Genomic DNA, 14,575 nt, shown 5'->3' with positions numbered 1-14,575 from the left:
ATCCTGTGTCTGTAAATCCACTTACTTCTCAATCACATTAAAATGAAAATGTTCATAAAAGCTGTTTACTGCTCAGGAAGCCTTCTTGAGCCTTTTAAAAACAGCTTTTTGACATCATTCCATTTTCTCTTTAAAATCAGAGCTGAGTTTGGGGAAGAATTAACTCTTGAGAGGCCAAATGATTCAAGTAGGGCTGCCAGAAAGCCATACTCTGTGAGAAGTAAAGACTTGACAATTCCAGTGTTACCAAGGACTCTGGTCAGCTGAGGGAACCCTGGCCTGGGGTCTTATAGTTGCTTAAAGGTCTGTACACAGTTTCTCAGCATGGTCCTGCCACCCTGAAAAGCAGTGGTGCCAGCCAAGCAGAGTAGATTTCTAATAGGAAGATTTTCCAGCATGCTCTTGAAATTTTAGCAAGTCTTGGCCTCTTCTCTTCCTGCGGGGATTTTCAGCTAATCTGTTTTTCAGTTCCATATTAATAAGCATCGAACAGAATTATTAAACTTGAGGTATGTGTTTGGTTTTAAGGTCCAACTGGAATATTAGCCACCTCAGAGTCCAAATCCATGCCCGTGTTGGGTTCTGTATCCAGTGTAACAAAAACAGCCTTGAACAAGAAAACTCTGGAGGCAGAATTCAACAGCCCGCCCCCCCCAACACCTGAGCCAGGTGAAGGGTCGTGTAAATGGGAAGGATGCTCAAGTTCCAAGGTTACATTTCAGTAAGTAATGATGCTCTTTACTAAGTAGTATGTAGAAGAAATCTGTGATGACTAATTTGTGTGCTACTTTGCTTTGTTTCTCTTTTAGAGAGCTTTTGATTTGGTTAGCCAATAGATACTCTTCTTCCTCTGTTTGATGAGCCAACTTTTGATTCTAGGCTCCTAGCTTTAGAGGTCTAATGCTGATGCAAAGCAAATGTGTATAAAGAGAAGTCCATCCCTAACTGGTTTGGTAATCTGATTCTTCTTCTACACAAAGAATTGACTTCGATGATCCTTATTCAGCATCAGAAGACATTTAATCATTCTTTCAAGATTAAATACTTAGATCATTCCTCTTAATGGTTCATGAGTGGCCAGAGAAGATATTAGATCTTTGAGAAGATACTAGGTCTTCAAACTTACTTTGAAGGGTACGTTTTTACAACCTTATTTTCTGATTCTCAATTAAAGATGTGCCTTAATATTGCTGTGTCCTGAGATTGAAGACATGCTATGTAAAGAGTTACCTGGCTTGAAAGTGGCACTTTGATTGTTAAAGAGTTAATCCTGCTATTGAATGTGCTTTAGACAGTTCTGGTGGAGGATCAATTTGTTTTATAACAATGGCAAGCTCTTTTTGAAATTAGTCTAGTTTTGCTTTAGTTCTCTTGCCAGGATGTCAGCTGGTTTGTCACACAAAGAAAAGGAAGAGGTGAGACAAATCAGATCAGCGAATATTGTAATCACGGTTAATTAAACCTCTGATTTCCTGTTCTATCAGGAAAGAAAGAACTCCCCCTTTTTTTTGTAACTCTACCTGTCTTAGTTTTAAGGTGAAGCCTGGACAAATGAAGTTGAAATTCAGTTTAGATCTATTTTTGCCAACGGGTATTTTCTTCCAGTCTTGTATTTCTCTTATTGGTACTACTAACTTTCCCCCCCCTTCTTTTGGAATGAATGACCTTCTTCGCTGATTTACAGTTTTATCTAATTTCATTGTGTTTAAAGGTACATTTTCTCCTGCAGTCATGCATTTCCTTCTTTTGACGGGAGTCATTTGAACAGTTCTAACAGAAAGATGATCTATATTCATTCTTCATCTTTCCTATTACATTTGTTTAGCACCTAATTTGACATCAGCAGTCTGGCTACATTTGAACCAATATCCAGACACAAAAGCAATTTGGCTGAGACAAGTTAGTTTCTGAGAAATGCTTCAGTGTGTATGTGTGTGTATAGATTTTTTTTTTCCTTTACCATTTTACACAGATAATCTTAATCAGAAAATACTGCAACTCCTTCCTCCTTTTGTCTGCCTTTTATTCTCCAAAAGTAAGTGGAAATTACATTTCCAAGAAAGGAAATGAAATAATTGCAGGCCCAAGGTCTGCAAAATGTGTGCTGAATTGACAGTGAAAAGGATCCATGTGTTGACAGACACAGTTGTTAGACACCATAAAGGCCTATGTGAAGCTCAATTTATTTCTCATCTTGCTTGTTCAATGACTGCTTAAGAGACACGTTTCAATTTAATTTATCTACTTAAAGCACTAATACAAATACTCTGTGCTGCTGTATTAACTTTTAAACTTTGTAACCTAACGCTTGATTATTCAGTTCTTGACATGCTTTCTCTGAAATAGCCAACGCCATGCATTTTCATATTGACAGCCATTTAGCAAAGAAGAATGGCTTTCTGAAAAATGTGTTTCTTAAGTACAATCATCCAAATCAATCCAAGTATCTTGTGTATGTCCATGGTAATTATTCACTTCCCAAACAGATGCACTTCAAATCATTTGTGTTTAAACCTAGCTTTTTAATGAGTAAAAGAAGTTTAACTTAGTGTAGTTGGATGCGAGCTTGAAAAGTTAAAAAACCCATGTGATTTCTCAGGATCTCCTGAAAGTGGTTTAGCTACCGGGAATGAGAAGGGTTATTTCCGGGATTATTTCTGGCTGGCTTTGACCGATAGGTTCACTTTGTTATATAGGTTTACTCTGTTACACTAGCCATAAGGTAGAGGCAACAACACTGTCTTACCTCATGGATCTGAATTGTCACTTTGAAGTGAGATCAGCTTCCCTGGTGGCTCGGCTATAAAGAATCCACCTGCAATTCAGGGCATGCCGGAGAAGCAGGTTCAGTCCCTGGTCAGGAAGATCAGGAGGAGGAAATGGCAATCCACTCCAGTATTCTTGCCTGGACAGAGGAGCCTGGCAGGCTGCAGTCCATGGGGTCACAGAAGAGTCAGACACGACTTAGCAACTAAAAAACAAAAAGACAGTGGCACCATTATCTTGAGCTGTGGCAGCACCACCATACTGTATTTCAGGTGAGTGGCTTTATTGTCTCTTGACAGGTAATCAAGGTCAAGGTCCAGTGTTAGTCGCTCAGCAGTGTCAAGGTCAACGGAGGATACCAATCACAGTAGCCTCTAATACATAACATTATTTTTTGTGCACATGTGTGCACGTGTACACACATACACACGAGTCCCTGCCACTCTTATGCTTCCTTCCGAGCCCCACTTTGGCCTCTCTGCCCTAGTGTCATTCCTTCTACCCTAGTTCTTTGCTTTTCCTTCCCTTTGTCTGGGATGCCCTTCCTCCAGTCGCTACACTATGTCACCTCCATCATTTCTTTGCTCACATGTCAACTTTTCAAAGTGAGACCTATGCTAACCACCTATTTAAAACTATAACTCAACTCCTGTAAACTGCAGTTCTTATTTGCAGTTTAAAACCCTTATCCTACTCCATTTTCCCCATGACTGTTACCTTTAACATACTATATACTTTGTGTGTGTGTATATATATATATATATATATATATATATATATATATATATATGCTTGTTTTTTTCTCTTCCCCTCCTAGAATATAAACTCCATGAGGATAGGAAATTTTTTGTTACTCATATATTTCAAACACCTGGAGAAATTCCTGCCTTATGGTAGGCTCTCAGGAAATACTTACTGACTAAATGAATGAATAAATACACTTTTTTATTAGTGAAACAGAATATCAACTCTGTTGATATCAACAGAATATCAGTTAACCTACATTACCCCATTATTCAACAGTCACACATATACAGATATATGTGTACCCAAATATTAGATATTTTGGATTCTTTGGTTGCTTATTTGGTTTTTTAAACCTTTTAAAAATGCCTCGGAGTCATTTACGTTGAGCTCAGTTTTTCATGTCTTTTGCATCTTTGGGCTTCCCTGGTGGCTCAGAGGTTAAAGCGTCTGCCTGGAATGCGGGAGACCTGGGTTCGATCCCTGGGTTGGGAAGATCCCCTGGAGAAGGAAATGGCAACCCACTCTAGTACTCTTGCCTTGAGAATCCCATGGAGGGATGAGCCTGGTAGGCTACAGTCCATGGGGTTGCAAAGAGTCGGACACGACTGAGTTACTTCACTTTTACTTCTTTGCATCTTTGTAGCATACAAGGTAGAGTGACCGGAGACTGCAGAATGCCCAGTTGTAAAAGAATGTTTCACCTGTGCTCATTTGATTGGCCTCAAGCGGACAGGAAAGTTTGCTAACTACCAAGAAACCTTGTAAAGTGAAGGAAGAAACATAGATGTTTTCTGTGTAAGATCTTCACTTATCCAGAAAATTAAATAGCATCAAGCTCTTCCCAGAAAGTTTATTTTCCTTTTAATAAATCCCTAAAATTATCTGTGTGTGTTCCAAATAACTGAGTAAGTCCTGTTTGGTAAATTGTAGAGACAGAGATACATGGGTTTATTTCTTAGGGACTTAGGAAATGGCAGGAGACACCTCTGATACTTCGTTGTAAGAATTAATTAACATTCTTGTCACCAGCCTGTGCAAGCAAGGTTTTTTGTTTTTCTGAAGAAAAATGAAAAAGAAGATAATCGGGACTTGGAGAAATCTAATTGTTTCTATTTCTCCCTTAATAATAGCTTTAGGAATATCTGTGTCCTCTTAATTATTTCTAATAAGTATATGTGTGTGTGCCAAGTCGCTTCAGTCGTGTCCAGCTCTTTGTCACGCTGTGGACTGTAGCCCTCTAGGCTCCTCTGTCCATGAGATTCTCCAGGCAAGAATACTGGAATGGGTTGCCATGTCCTCTTCCAGGGAATCTCCTCAACCCAGGGATCAAACCCGAAATGTGTCCTGCATTGGCAGGCAGGTTCTTTACCACTAGCACCACCTGGGAAGCCCAATAAGTATGTACCATCTGGTAATAATATCTTAAATCTAACAGTGAATTTGAATTTCATTAATTCTGATTAGTAATTGTTCAGGTAGGAATTATGTTTATAATCTCCCTTTATACTATGAGAGGTAAGGAGCTGGCCAAGCAAATGAAGAGTATAAGCTTTATTTTTGCTCTCATGCTCTCTGCAGCTGATCCAGAGTAAACTGACCGTGTTAAAATAGAGTAAGACTCATTGATTCAAGCTAATCAATGGCCATGTTGGTCAATATAAAATAGGGGAAATTCCAAATTACAAAATTTTAAAAAGATAACTTTGATTACTTTTTGATAGCCACAGTACCTGGAAATAAACTGAGTGTTGCACAGGGTCAAATGCACAAGAATGAGTTGTATTTTCATCAGTAGAAGCCTGTAGAGTGGGCAAGGAGTAACAGGGAAGCACAGTGTGGTCAGGTTTATAAACCAGTGTTTTCCCACATATGCTCAGGGTGGCACGTAGCTTCGAATTATTTCCAGAATGCCAGCTCTACAATGATATCTTGGGTTTGCTAGCTATATTATCTTTATGGCCTCAGGCAAGTTATTTAACCAGTAACTGGTTCCTCACGTGGATGATGAGGGTAACTTTGTAGGGTTGTCATGTAAATTACGGAGAAGGCAGTGGCACCCCACTCCAGTACTCTTGCCTGGAAAATCCCATGGACGGAGGAGCCTGGTGGGCTGCAGTTCATGGGGTCGCTACAAGTCAGACACGACTGAGCAACTTCCCTTTCACTTTTCACTTTCATGCATTGGAGGAGGAAATGGCAACCAACTCCAGAATTCTTGCCTGGAGAATCCCAGGGACGGGGGAGCCTGGTGGGCTGCCATCTCTGGGGTCGCACAGAGTTGGACACAACTGAAGCGACTTAGCAGCAGCAGCAGCAGCAGGATGTAAATTAAATAATAATGAAAAGTATTTCAACACATTCCTTTTCTATCTTAATTATAATGCTGGGCCATTACTGGACGATCAGAGACAAAAGTTAGAGTTGAAAGCTTAGATACTGCACACCTGGGTTATTGACTGGTCCAGGTTTCCTTGGGAAAATCATGTAACTTTTATTCTGTTTTGTTTTTGTTTTTCTTGTTTAAAATGGAGGCAAATAGTTGAGGTACTCTCTAGATTCTCTTTCAGATCTAGAACCCCAGTGAGTGAAAGTGTTAGTCGCTCAGTCATGTTTGATTCTTCACGACCCCATGGACTGTATGTAGCCCACCAGGCTCCTCTGTCCGTGGAATTCTCCAGGCAAGAATACTGGAGTGGGTAGCCATTCCCTTCTCTAGGGGATCTTCCAGACCCAGGGATTGAGCCTGCATTGCAGCCAGATTCTTTACCATCTTAGTCACCAGGGAAGCCCAATAATCCCTCACACATGTGGTTGCTTGATAAAAATGTTCACAGTTAAGAAAAGAAAAGAGTTAAGCACATATTTTCTACTCCTAATATGTCTCTAAACATAGATTTACAGAAAAACACAAACCTAGAAATGTAAAATAATTTCTTGAAAATTTTTAATTTTCAAACTATATCAGGGGAACTTACAAATCCAAATGGAAATGATTGTTATCCTTCAGGGCCAGGATACTCATTCCAGCTCTGTCACTATTGCTCCAGATGCTTTTAGACCTACTTGGATTAGAGATACCTGACCACAGAGGAAGTAAATTGGAAGGTCTTTCCTATCCATTTGATTTGGAGTGGAAAAAGCAGATGAGAAGTAGAGTGCTTTAGAGCCACTCAGCGAGTCCTGTGAGAGAATTAGTGTCAGTGTTCATTTTGGTCAAGAAACTATATGATCCATTTTAACCACCACTGTATGTTCAACATGTTCCCAAATGACTTGCCTTTTGCACACTGACTCAATATTTGGAAATAGCCATCAGTTTGCCACCATTACAAATGCATTTAAAAAAAATGTGACTCAGACCCATGACATCCAACCACATGTACAGAAAAGTACTGTGTAATACAGGAAAATCAAAGCATGTTTCTTTAACTCTAGTTAGGTTGACTGGTTCCACATTTACATAATCTGGGGCATTGATTAAAGGGTAGGTAGGAAATTAATATTTCAGTAGCAAACATAAATTGAGCAATAAGTAAGAAAATGCAGTACAATACCTAAGTATGGGTAAAGTTGTCTTCCATTGTATCCTGTGAGACACATTAGCTCTATTATCAACAGAATGGCAAAGCCTGATGTTCTTGATTGACATAAGTGAAGTGAATTGGGAAAACATTTGGGAATGAAAGCTTATAACCTTCCATTGTATATGGTTCACCTGTTTTTAAGTTAATGTTTTCTGTTACTCTTCATCAATATATATTAATATGTATCCATATTATAGCAACATTCACCTGAGAGGAAATGTGCTTAAATTGCTGTAGGCAAGATGTCTGATGGACTTTTCCAGGTAGTACTAGTGGTAAAGAACCCACCTGCCAGTGCAGGAGACATAGGAGACGTGGGTTCAATCCCTGTGTGGGGAAGATCCCCTGGAGGAGGGCATGATAAGCCACTCCAGTATTCTTGCCTGGAGAATCCCATAGACAGAGGATCCTGGTGGGCTACAGTCCACAGGGTTGGAGAGAGTCGGACACAACTGAAGCAACTTAGAGCAGCGTAAGATATCCAATGGAGGCTGTGAGTAATGGCGCCAGTTTCCAATTTGGAGGTTCCGAGTTTTGGAATTTGCTTCTGTAATGTTTTGTTGTTGTTACTAATGTTTCACTAATATTTATTCTTTGATTCTCCCCAAAGGTACAGATTGGACATTATCTCCATTTTACAGATGAGAAAACTGAGTTTTAGTGGCATAAATAATTTGCCCAAAATTCTATTCCCACTCAATAGTTGGTCAGATTTTATTTGAACCTTTTTCACTCTAACTTTAAAGCCCATGCTTTTGAATGACAGCATATTCATTGAGTGTATTCAGAGCTCTAGGAATGGAAGCGAAGAAAATGACTATAAGGTTTCCCCTATAGGAACCAGTGTAGTTCATTTGGCCTATGTTTCTCACATCCTGCTCCTCTGACCCTGCCTACTCTTAGATGGTGTAATCTCTTTTATCTTTCCTCTTCCTAAGACTAACCTAAATGATTAAAATATCTTTTGCCATGGGAAGAAAATGTTACCCAGTAAAACCAAGAATTCTGAAAAGCAGAGTCCATCTAAATTAGCAAGAAGACTTGAAAGAGTAGCTGGAAAGGAATTTGGAAAGAAATTGTTTTAATGTTGTCAAATGTCCAGTAAAGGAGCATGCTTCACAAGTAAACTTTGGAAATTAATACATTAGAATCCCACCCTTAGTTCCTTTAGTCTTTGGCATAAATTTCATTTGTTGTTGTTTAGTCCCTGAGTTGTGTCCAAGTCTTTTCTGACCCCATGAACTGTAACCCACCAGGTTCCTCTGACCATGGGATTTTCTGGGCAAGAATACTGGAGTAGATTACCATTTCCTCCTCCAGGGGATCTTCCTGACCCAGAGATTGAACCTGCATCTCCTGCACTGGCAGGAGGATTCTTTAGCACTGAGCCATTAGGGAAGCCCAAGTTTCATTTATGAATTTTTTAATTTATTGACATTTCAAGCATGCTTAAGATTAGTTCATTCCCAGAAGTCAAGTACCTTGAACGTACCTGACTGTAACCATTGGATTAGAAAGATGTTTTACTAAATGATAATGTGATAATATAAAGATGAATCACTGTGAATACTGTTTTTTCAAAACATACATTCTACAGCCCCAAATAAATTTCATTGTTGTAGCCACTTCATGCTGTACCTCTGTCAGTCAACTCCACCTTTGGTCAGTTCCCCGTTAGCTCCTTTGAGTTTGGGCTGTAGTGTCCATTTGTCGTCATATTTTGGGACATCTCTTACTTATAGAAAGATGGGTAGTTATAAAGAAAGGCAGGACAAATGGGCCGGCAGCATGGAGAAGGAAGTAAGCAGATCTTACGAGAGTTCTGCAGCACAGTCAGGCAGAGGCCCAGGGGTTTCTTGTGTTTTCACCATCTTGCCTTTCTGTCTCTGAACAGCCTCATCTTAGAAGTGGCCTTACTTGTCTGTACTGAGCTTTATTCATCTATGTTCACTTTTTCTATTAATTACTTTTAGAAAGGTGAATATCCTCCTGACAGTTACAATTAAACAAAGTGGTCAACCTCATGGATGATTTTTCATTTCATCCAGTTTGTTTCTAAAACCTTGTTTCACAGGGGAAAACCCAGTTTCTGTTGTAATTGGTGTGATTTGCAGTAATCTTGTAGCTATATCCTCATCTCTTGGCCATTCTTAAAGATGCTTTTAAGCCACAATTGCCAGAGACCTTCCAGTTAACACTTCTCTAATTCATCATGCTTCTCTTCAGTCCCAGATCTCCCCCAAACCCTAAGCTTTATCAGGCTTTTTAAAATTTCCTTTTTAACCATCAGACAGGCGGCTAGCTTACGTTTTTTGTTTGGGAGGTCAAAACAGGTCACATTGTGCCCCATAGAAGAATTAAAAAAAAAAAAAAAAAGAACCAATGTAGCAATTACAGGACTTCAATTTCAATAGAAAAATGACCATTTCCAGTGAAGCCATTTTTATTTCAATTTGCGTTTAATTTCTAGATCTATGGTATCTCTAAATACATGTGACTTTTGGCCCCACACAGATTTATTTTTGTGAGAGTTCATCTTGTTTGAGCCATTAACAGTTGACTACCGAAGTATAGTTGATAAAAGATAAATTTTAGATGTCTGATGGTTAGTATAATCAGTCAAATGTTTCTATGAAAGAAAAAGAAAATCTAATTGCCATTTCTGGGTTTGAATTAAAAGATCGATTGACTTTTAAGTAGTCTCTCTTCAGGTTTTTCCCCATTATTTCCAGTGTGAAATGGATGTAGAAAAATGAAATTGCTCTTTTGCATTAGAGCTGTAGAATTTCAGCTTTTGAAATATGTTGCCAAGTAGAAATTAAGATCCTCAACTTATTTTTAGGGAAGCTTGGCCTAAAATTGTCTCAAATCTCACCTGGAAGTTAACTTGGTTGGTCATACAGCTATTTCTTTCGAGTCAACATTTTGTTCAGATAGAATAGAGCCAAGTTCTTTTAGTCCTTGTGGTGGACAGTGTGTGTGTGTGTGTGTTTTTCCTGTTACTCCCATCCCCCTCCCCCACCTCTTTTCTTTCCTTTTGTGTGTGTGTGCGTGTGGGTGTGTGCGTGTGTTTGCTTGTGTGGTGCAGAGCAGAGAAAGGAGGGCACCTTCCGTGTACTTAGTAAACGTTTGTTTCTGAGAAGAGATGACTAGCTAGCAGAATGAACTGCATGGCCGTTGCTGCTTAATCTGATGCTCTTATACAATTAAAGGATTTGCTGTGCTCTCCACTGTAATCTTAGTACCCCTGAATTGTGTACGGACACTGCAGGAAACAGCTCTGCTCAGCTAAGCACTACGACAAAGGTTCTCCATGTGTGCCTGCACATGGACAATTAAGTTTTAACAACAAAATTAGCAGAACAACTGGATGTTCTGGAAGTGGAGATTGCCTCACTCAGCCCCCTCCGTAGGAGTTTTCCTGTGGGCTGCCCAGAAGACCGGCCTGTCGGTTTTGTCTCACAGGTGTTCCGAGTTGCTCCACAGACAGCAAATGCTTCCAGATTAATTGTTGAGGCTCTGTTATACCCAGTGTTAAAATTCTGTTGAGTAAATCTCAGAATAACTGTTAAAAATACAGCTGAGCAATTCTCAGTTCTCTCAAAGAATGAATTGCCTTGTAACATTTGCCTCCCGTTGCCAACACGTATGATTTTTAGAAACTTAGCATAAAATATATCATTTCGGCATGGAGAACCAAATTGCTTTTGGTGCTTTGTCATTTATTTTAAACATCTTTCAGTAGTCTCTGCAGTATTTGTGTTTCCTTTTATTTTTCTATAGTGGAGTAGTGGAGACTTAAAATTTATTCAAATAGAAGTTCTGGCTAAAAGTTAAGTGTAGTTTCAGATATGAGGATAAATTGATTTAACTTCTGAAACCTGATAAATGCTTTTCATCTGAAATATATTTTGTCATATAACTATATGAATTCTTCACAACTTACCATCTTAAAAGAGAGTTTAAAGTATTTAATATAGTAAATTTAAAGAAAAGTCTCTTAAAATTTAAAAATATTTTTCTGAAAATTATGAATGAAAATACAAACATTTTGTGCATGACAGCTTTCTTGAGGTGCCCGTGTTATAGATGGTGATTCTGGTGGAAGACTTTATGTCCCTTAAAATTTCTTTTTTAGATAGCATTCACATTTCATAGCTGAGATCTCAGTGAATTTTCCACGGTGACTTAAGTTGTACAAAATTACAAAAATCTTTATAAGTAGCCCCCAAAAGTATCATACACATTTAAAAAAAGAATCTTTGCCTGAGCTACAATCAGTCCAGTCTTAGCTCATGCTTTATCTTTGATTTTGCTGGTGAGAAAGGTCCAGTTTCCTGGCCTCCCTGGGCCAGTGTATATGCTGCAGTTACTCCACCAAAGAAACTGTGGCTCAACGTGGACACACAAGTCTTTGCCCAGCCATTGTTAACCTCTGTTAAAAAGGGATTCTTGTTAATCCTGACGGCAAATCAGCATCCAGAAGGTGATGTCAGATTTTCATCCGTGCGTGGCGGTATTCTGCTGCTTAACAGTATTTATTTTTCATAATTTAAAACTATATCTATTTTCCCCTCAAACAGAAGCTGACCCAAATTGGCCAACTAATTTATTCTTTGAGCTTAATGCAGTTTCAAAAAGTACACAAAGCCAAAGAGAATTAGTTTCATTCTACCTTCATGATATTTAAAAGTAGTAGAATGAGCAATAATATAGAAAGTTTCATCTCTTGTTTGAAACTCGATTTGGGGAAATTTTGAACACGTGTGTTAAAATGTCCTGAAAAACAGGACGTCTAAGGGAAACAGAACTAGCTCTGGTTGCACTGCTCTTCACTGCTGCAGCAACTCTGTAAAGGGCTTGGGGATGGGCCGGGGGGCGGGGGGCGGGCAGCGAGACTTCTTATTTTTACACAAGGGAAAATATAAAACGACTTCCTTTTTGGAGTTTTCCCAAGAAACTACTTTATAAAGACACATTTAAATCTTTCCGTTTTCTGTCCTTGAAGGTGGTAAATATGATTGCGGCTTTATCCATTTTTGTTGTAAATGAAGCAGAGTTCAGACCGTCCGGCTGTGCGTCATCTGTTGGATGGCTGCCACCGACTAATGCAGGCATCCCACTGGGAGACCAGAGAAGAACTATACTTTGATTCACCAGATTGTGTTAAATAGTCCAGCTGTTGCGATTTGAAAGATAGTTACCTCAGAAGTGAAATAGAAATGAACTTGGCATTTATGCCTCAAACCGTTTTTATACTGTTTGGCAATCAGCTTTTCAGAGGTAGCATTTTATAAAATAACTCTCGCCGCTTAAAAGTTTCGTTCACTGTAATGTTCAAAATGTCCCACCTTTATATTATCAGTAAAATTAAGCTTGAGTGATATGCAAAATTTGCATGAAATAAGCATTTTCCCCCCTTCATTTCATGAGCTTTGATTGTATTCAATTGAGCTCAGAACCATGTCTATTAGGGCTCTTTGAGGGCATTAGTTAATTTGAATTGAAGCTGAAATGTTAGCTAGAATGTTGTTGAATATAATTGGAACGTGGAAAGTTGATTTTGAATGAAATTTCATTGAATGCAAACAATGATGTGCTTTTTTAAGAATTAGAAAGCTGCACTTTCATCTCTTGTAACACAGTCTGAGAAATCACTGAGTCCCTTTATTATAAAGTTCAATTTTGGGCATTACCGTTTGCAATTGTTCTGATTCTTCTGGTACCAGTACCAGCTGGAGTCAGGTTTTCCCTTTTACTAGCAAGTGGCCCCATCTGCCCCAGCCTCACCTTCTGGCCCTCTTGCAGGCAGGGAAAAGTAACTGCTTTCTGAAAGGGCAACCAAGTAGTGTTGAGTTGGCCAAAAAGTTCATTTGGGTTTTTCTGTAAGATGTTATGGGAAAACCCAAATGACTTTTTTGGCCTGCCCCAGTACTTGGGCATTAGGCTTCATAGAGTGGCATAGATTAGTATATTTTCTCCTAGCTTTTATTTTGCTTTTTGGTTTTTCTTTTTGTCTTGGAATAGCACTTAACAAATGATTGAAAATGACTCACAAAAACACCTATTTGAATGGATCAAAAAATCACTGCTACTCTGTTGTGGTAAGAAAAAAAATACTTGACAGGAAGTCAAGATGCCACAATGTTAATCTTTATCTGCTATTAACAAATTGTGTACCCACCCAAGCATTTAACCCACTATTCTTTGGTGTCTTCACCTGACAAATGAGAAGGATGGACTGGTTCATGTCAGTAATCCCTCAGCCTGAACAGTCCATGATTTGAGTCTTCATGTCAGCTCTAAAATTTAAGCTTTGCTTGGAGATTTTGCAGCTTACAGGAGAAGGTCTGCCATCCTTTTTATGGATACTGACTTTAATTCCTTATTTGGGATCATTGCTCTTAGACAAATTAAAGTAGAAAAACTGAACCAGACAGTGGTATACTGCAGTTCCTATTGGATTGTTGTGTTTGAGCACCTGGGATTTTTCACCTTGGGGAGAAGCCTCAGATTTAACCTTCTAGAACTGCCACTGTGGCTGCCTAGAGCAGGAGCCTGGGTTCTGAGCACCATCACTGGGGGGCTTTCTGGCTCTCCCCATAAGATGGGACTGGAGGTACAATGAGGCCCCTCATTCCAGAAGGAGCCCTGGGCCGCTCCCCCATGGGAACCAGGAATGGACTTAATGATGTCAAACCAGGAAGAGCTAGGTTTAAGTCACAAAGGAAAGAAAGAAAACAAGGGATGAATTTTGTATTTATAGATCTGAAACATGCAGGTGAAACCAAGGATTCAGAAAGAATCTGTAAACATACCAGAATTAGCCTGTGGCATCATCATTGTGTTTTTAGAAGATGCCTTTGGTAAAAAGCTATGTGATATTGTGGGAGAATCAGGAACAGGGAGATAGGAACTTCTGATTCTTGTCTTAGGTCTGCCACCGATAAGCTGTATAATTTTAGGTCTTGCTCCTCCCCTCTCCAAACCTCATTTTCCTTATCTGTAAAAGAACCAGTTGGACTAGATGATTGCCGTAGTCCCTTTTAGCTTCAACCCTTTGGAATTACAAGCCAGTGGTCATTATCTTTAAGAAACTAGTTAACTCTGATTCTCAACGCATAGAGTCAAAGAAGTTTTCCACTGTGCCGAGTTCAGTGACAAGCAAAGGAGTTCTCAAACTGGAGCCTACAGGTGACTTAATAATAGATTAATCTATTAGTTATTGAGAAGCCTACTTCAGGAAAGAACAGCAATTCTCTGGACAGAGACAATTCCAGGAAAACTGAGCCTGGCCATACAGAGTTTCTGAGCTTTCAGTTGAGTCAACATCATTTGTTGCTGTTGTGGAGCCCCAAGAGCACTTCCTGGAAGTTTTCAGCCTCCAGCTGATGAAGAAAGCATTTTTAGGATATGTTCACCACCCCTTTCACCTGCAGACACATGTGGGCATGAAAACATCCATGGTAGTTCTACAA

General features: G+C 39.3%; 1 protein-coding gene across 4 annotated transcripts in view; it reads left to right on the top strand.

The window, feature by feature from the left end:
* SHTN1 (shootin 1) overlaps nt 1-14,575 on the top strand; it is a 109,603-nt gene that overhangs the window by 90,719 nt on the left and 4,309 nt on the right. The window contains exon 16 of one of the 4 annotated variants that reach the window (XM_019953100.2): nt 529-721. The exons of 2 other annotated variants lie outside the window; for them this stretch is intronic. In XM_019953100.2, the coding sequence (XP_019808659.1) occupies nt 529-721 (193 nt within the window). Of the gene's footprint in view, nt 1-528; nt 722-14,575 lie in introns of those variants that run through there. One more of the 4 variants, XM_070780915.1, reaches the window with a different exon arrangement.

Source organism: Bos indicus, chromosome 26, assembly GCF_029378745.1.
Source record: "Bos indicus isolate NIAB-ARS_2022 breed Sahiwal x Tharparkar chromosome 26, NIAB-ARS_B.indTharparkar_mat_pri_1.0, whole genome shotgun sequence".
NCBI lineage: Eukaryota > Metazoa > Chordata > Mammalia > Artiodactyla > Bovidae > Bos > Bos indicus.
The sequence above is the reverse complement of the archived record's forward strand: the minus strand, read 5'-3'. Positions and strand labels throughout refer to the sequence as shown.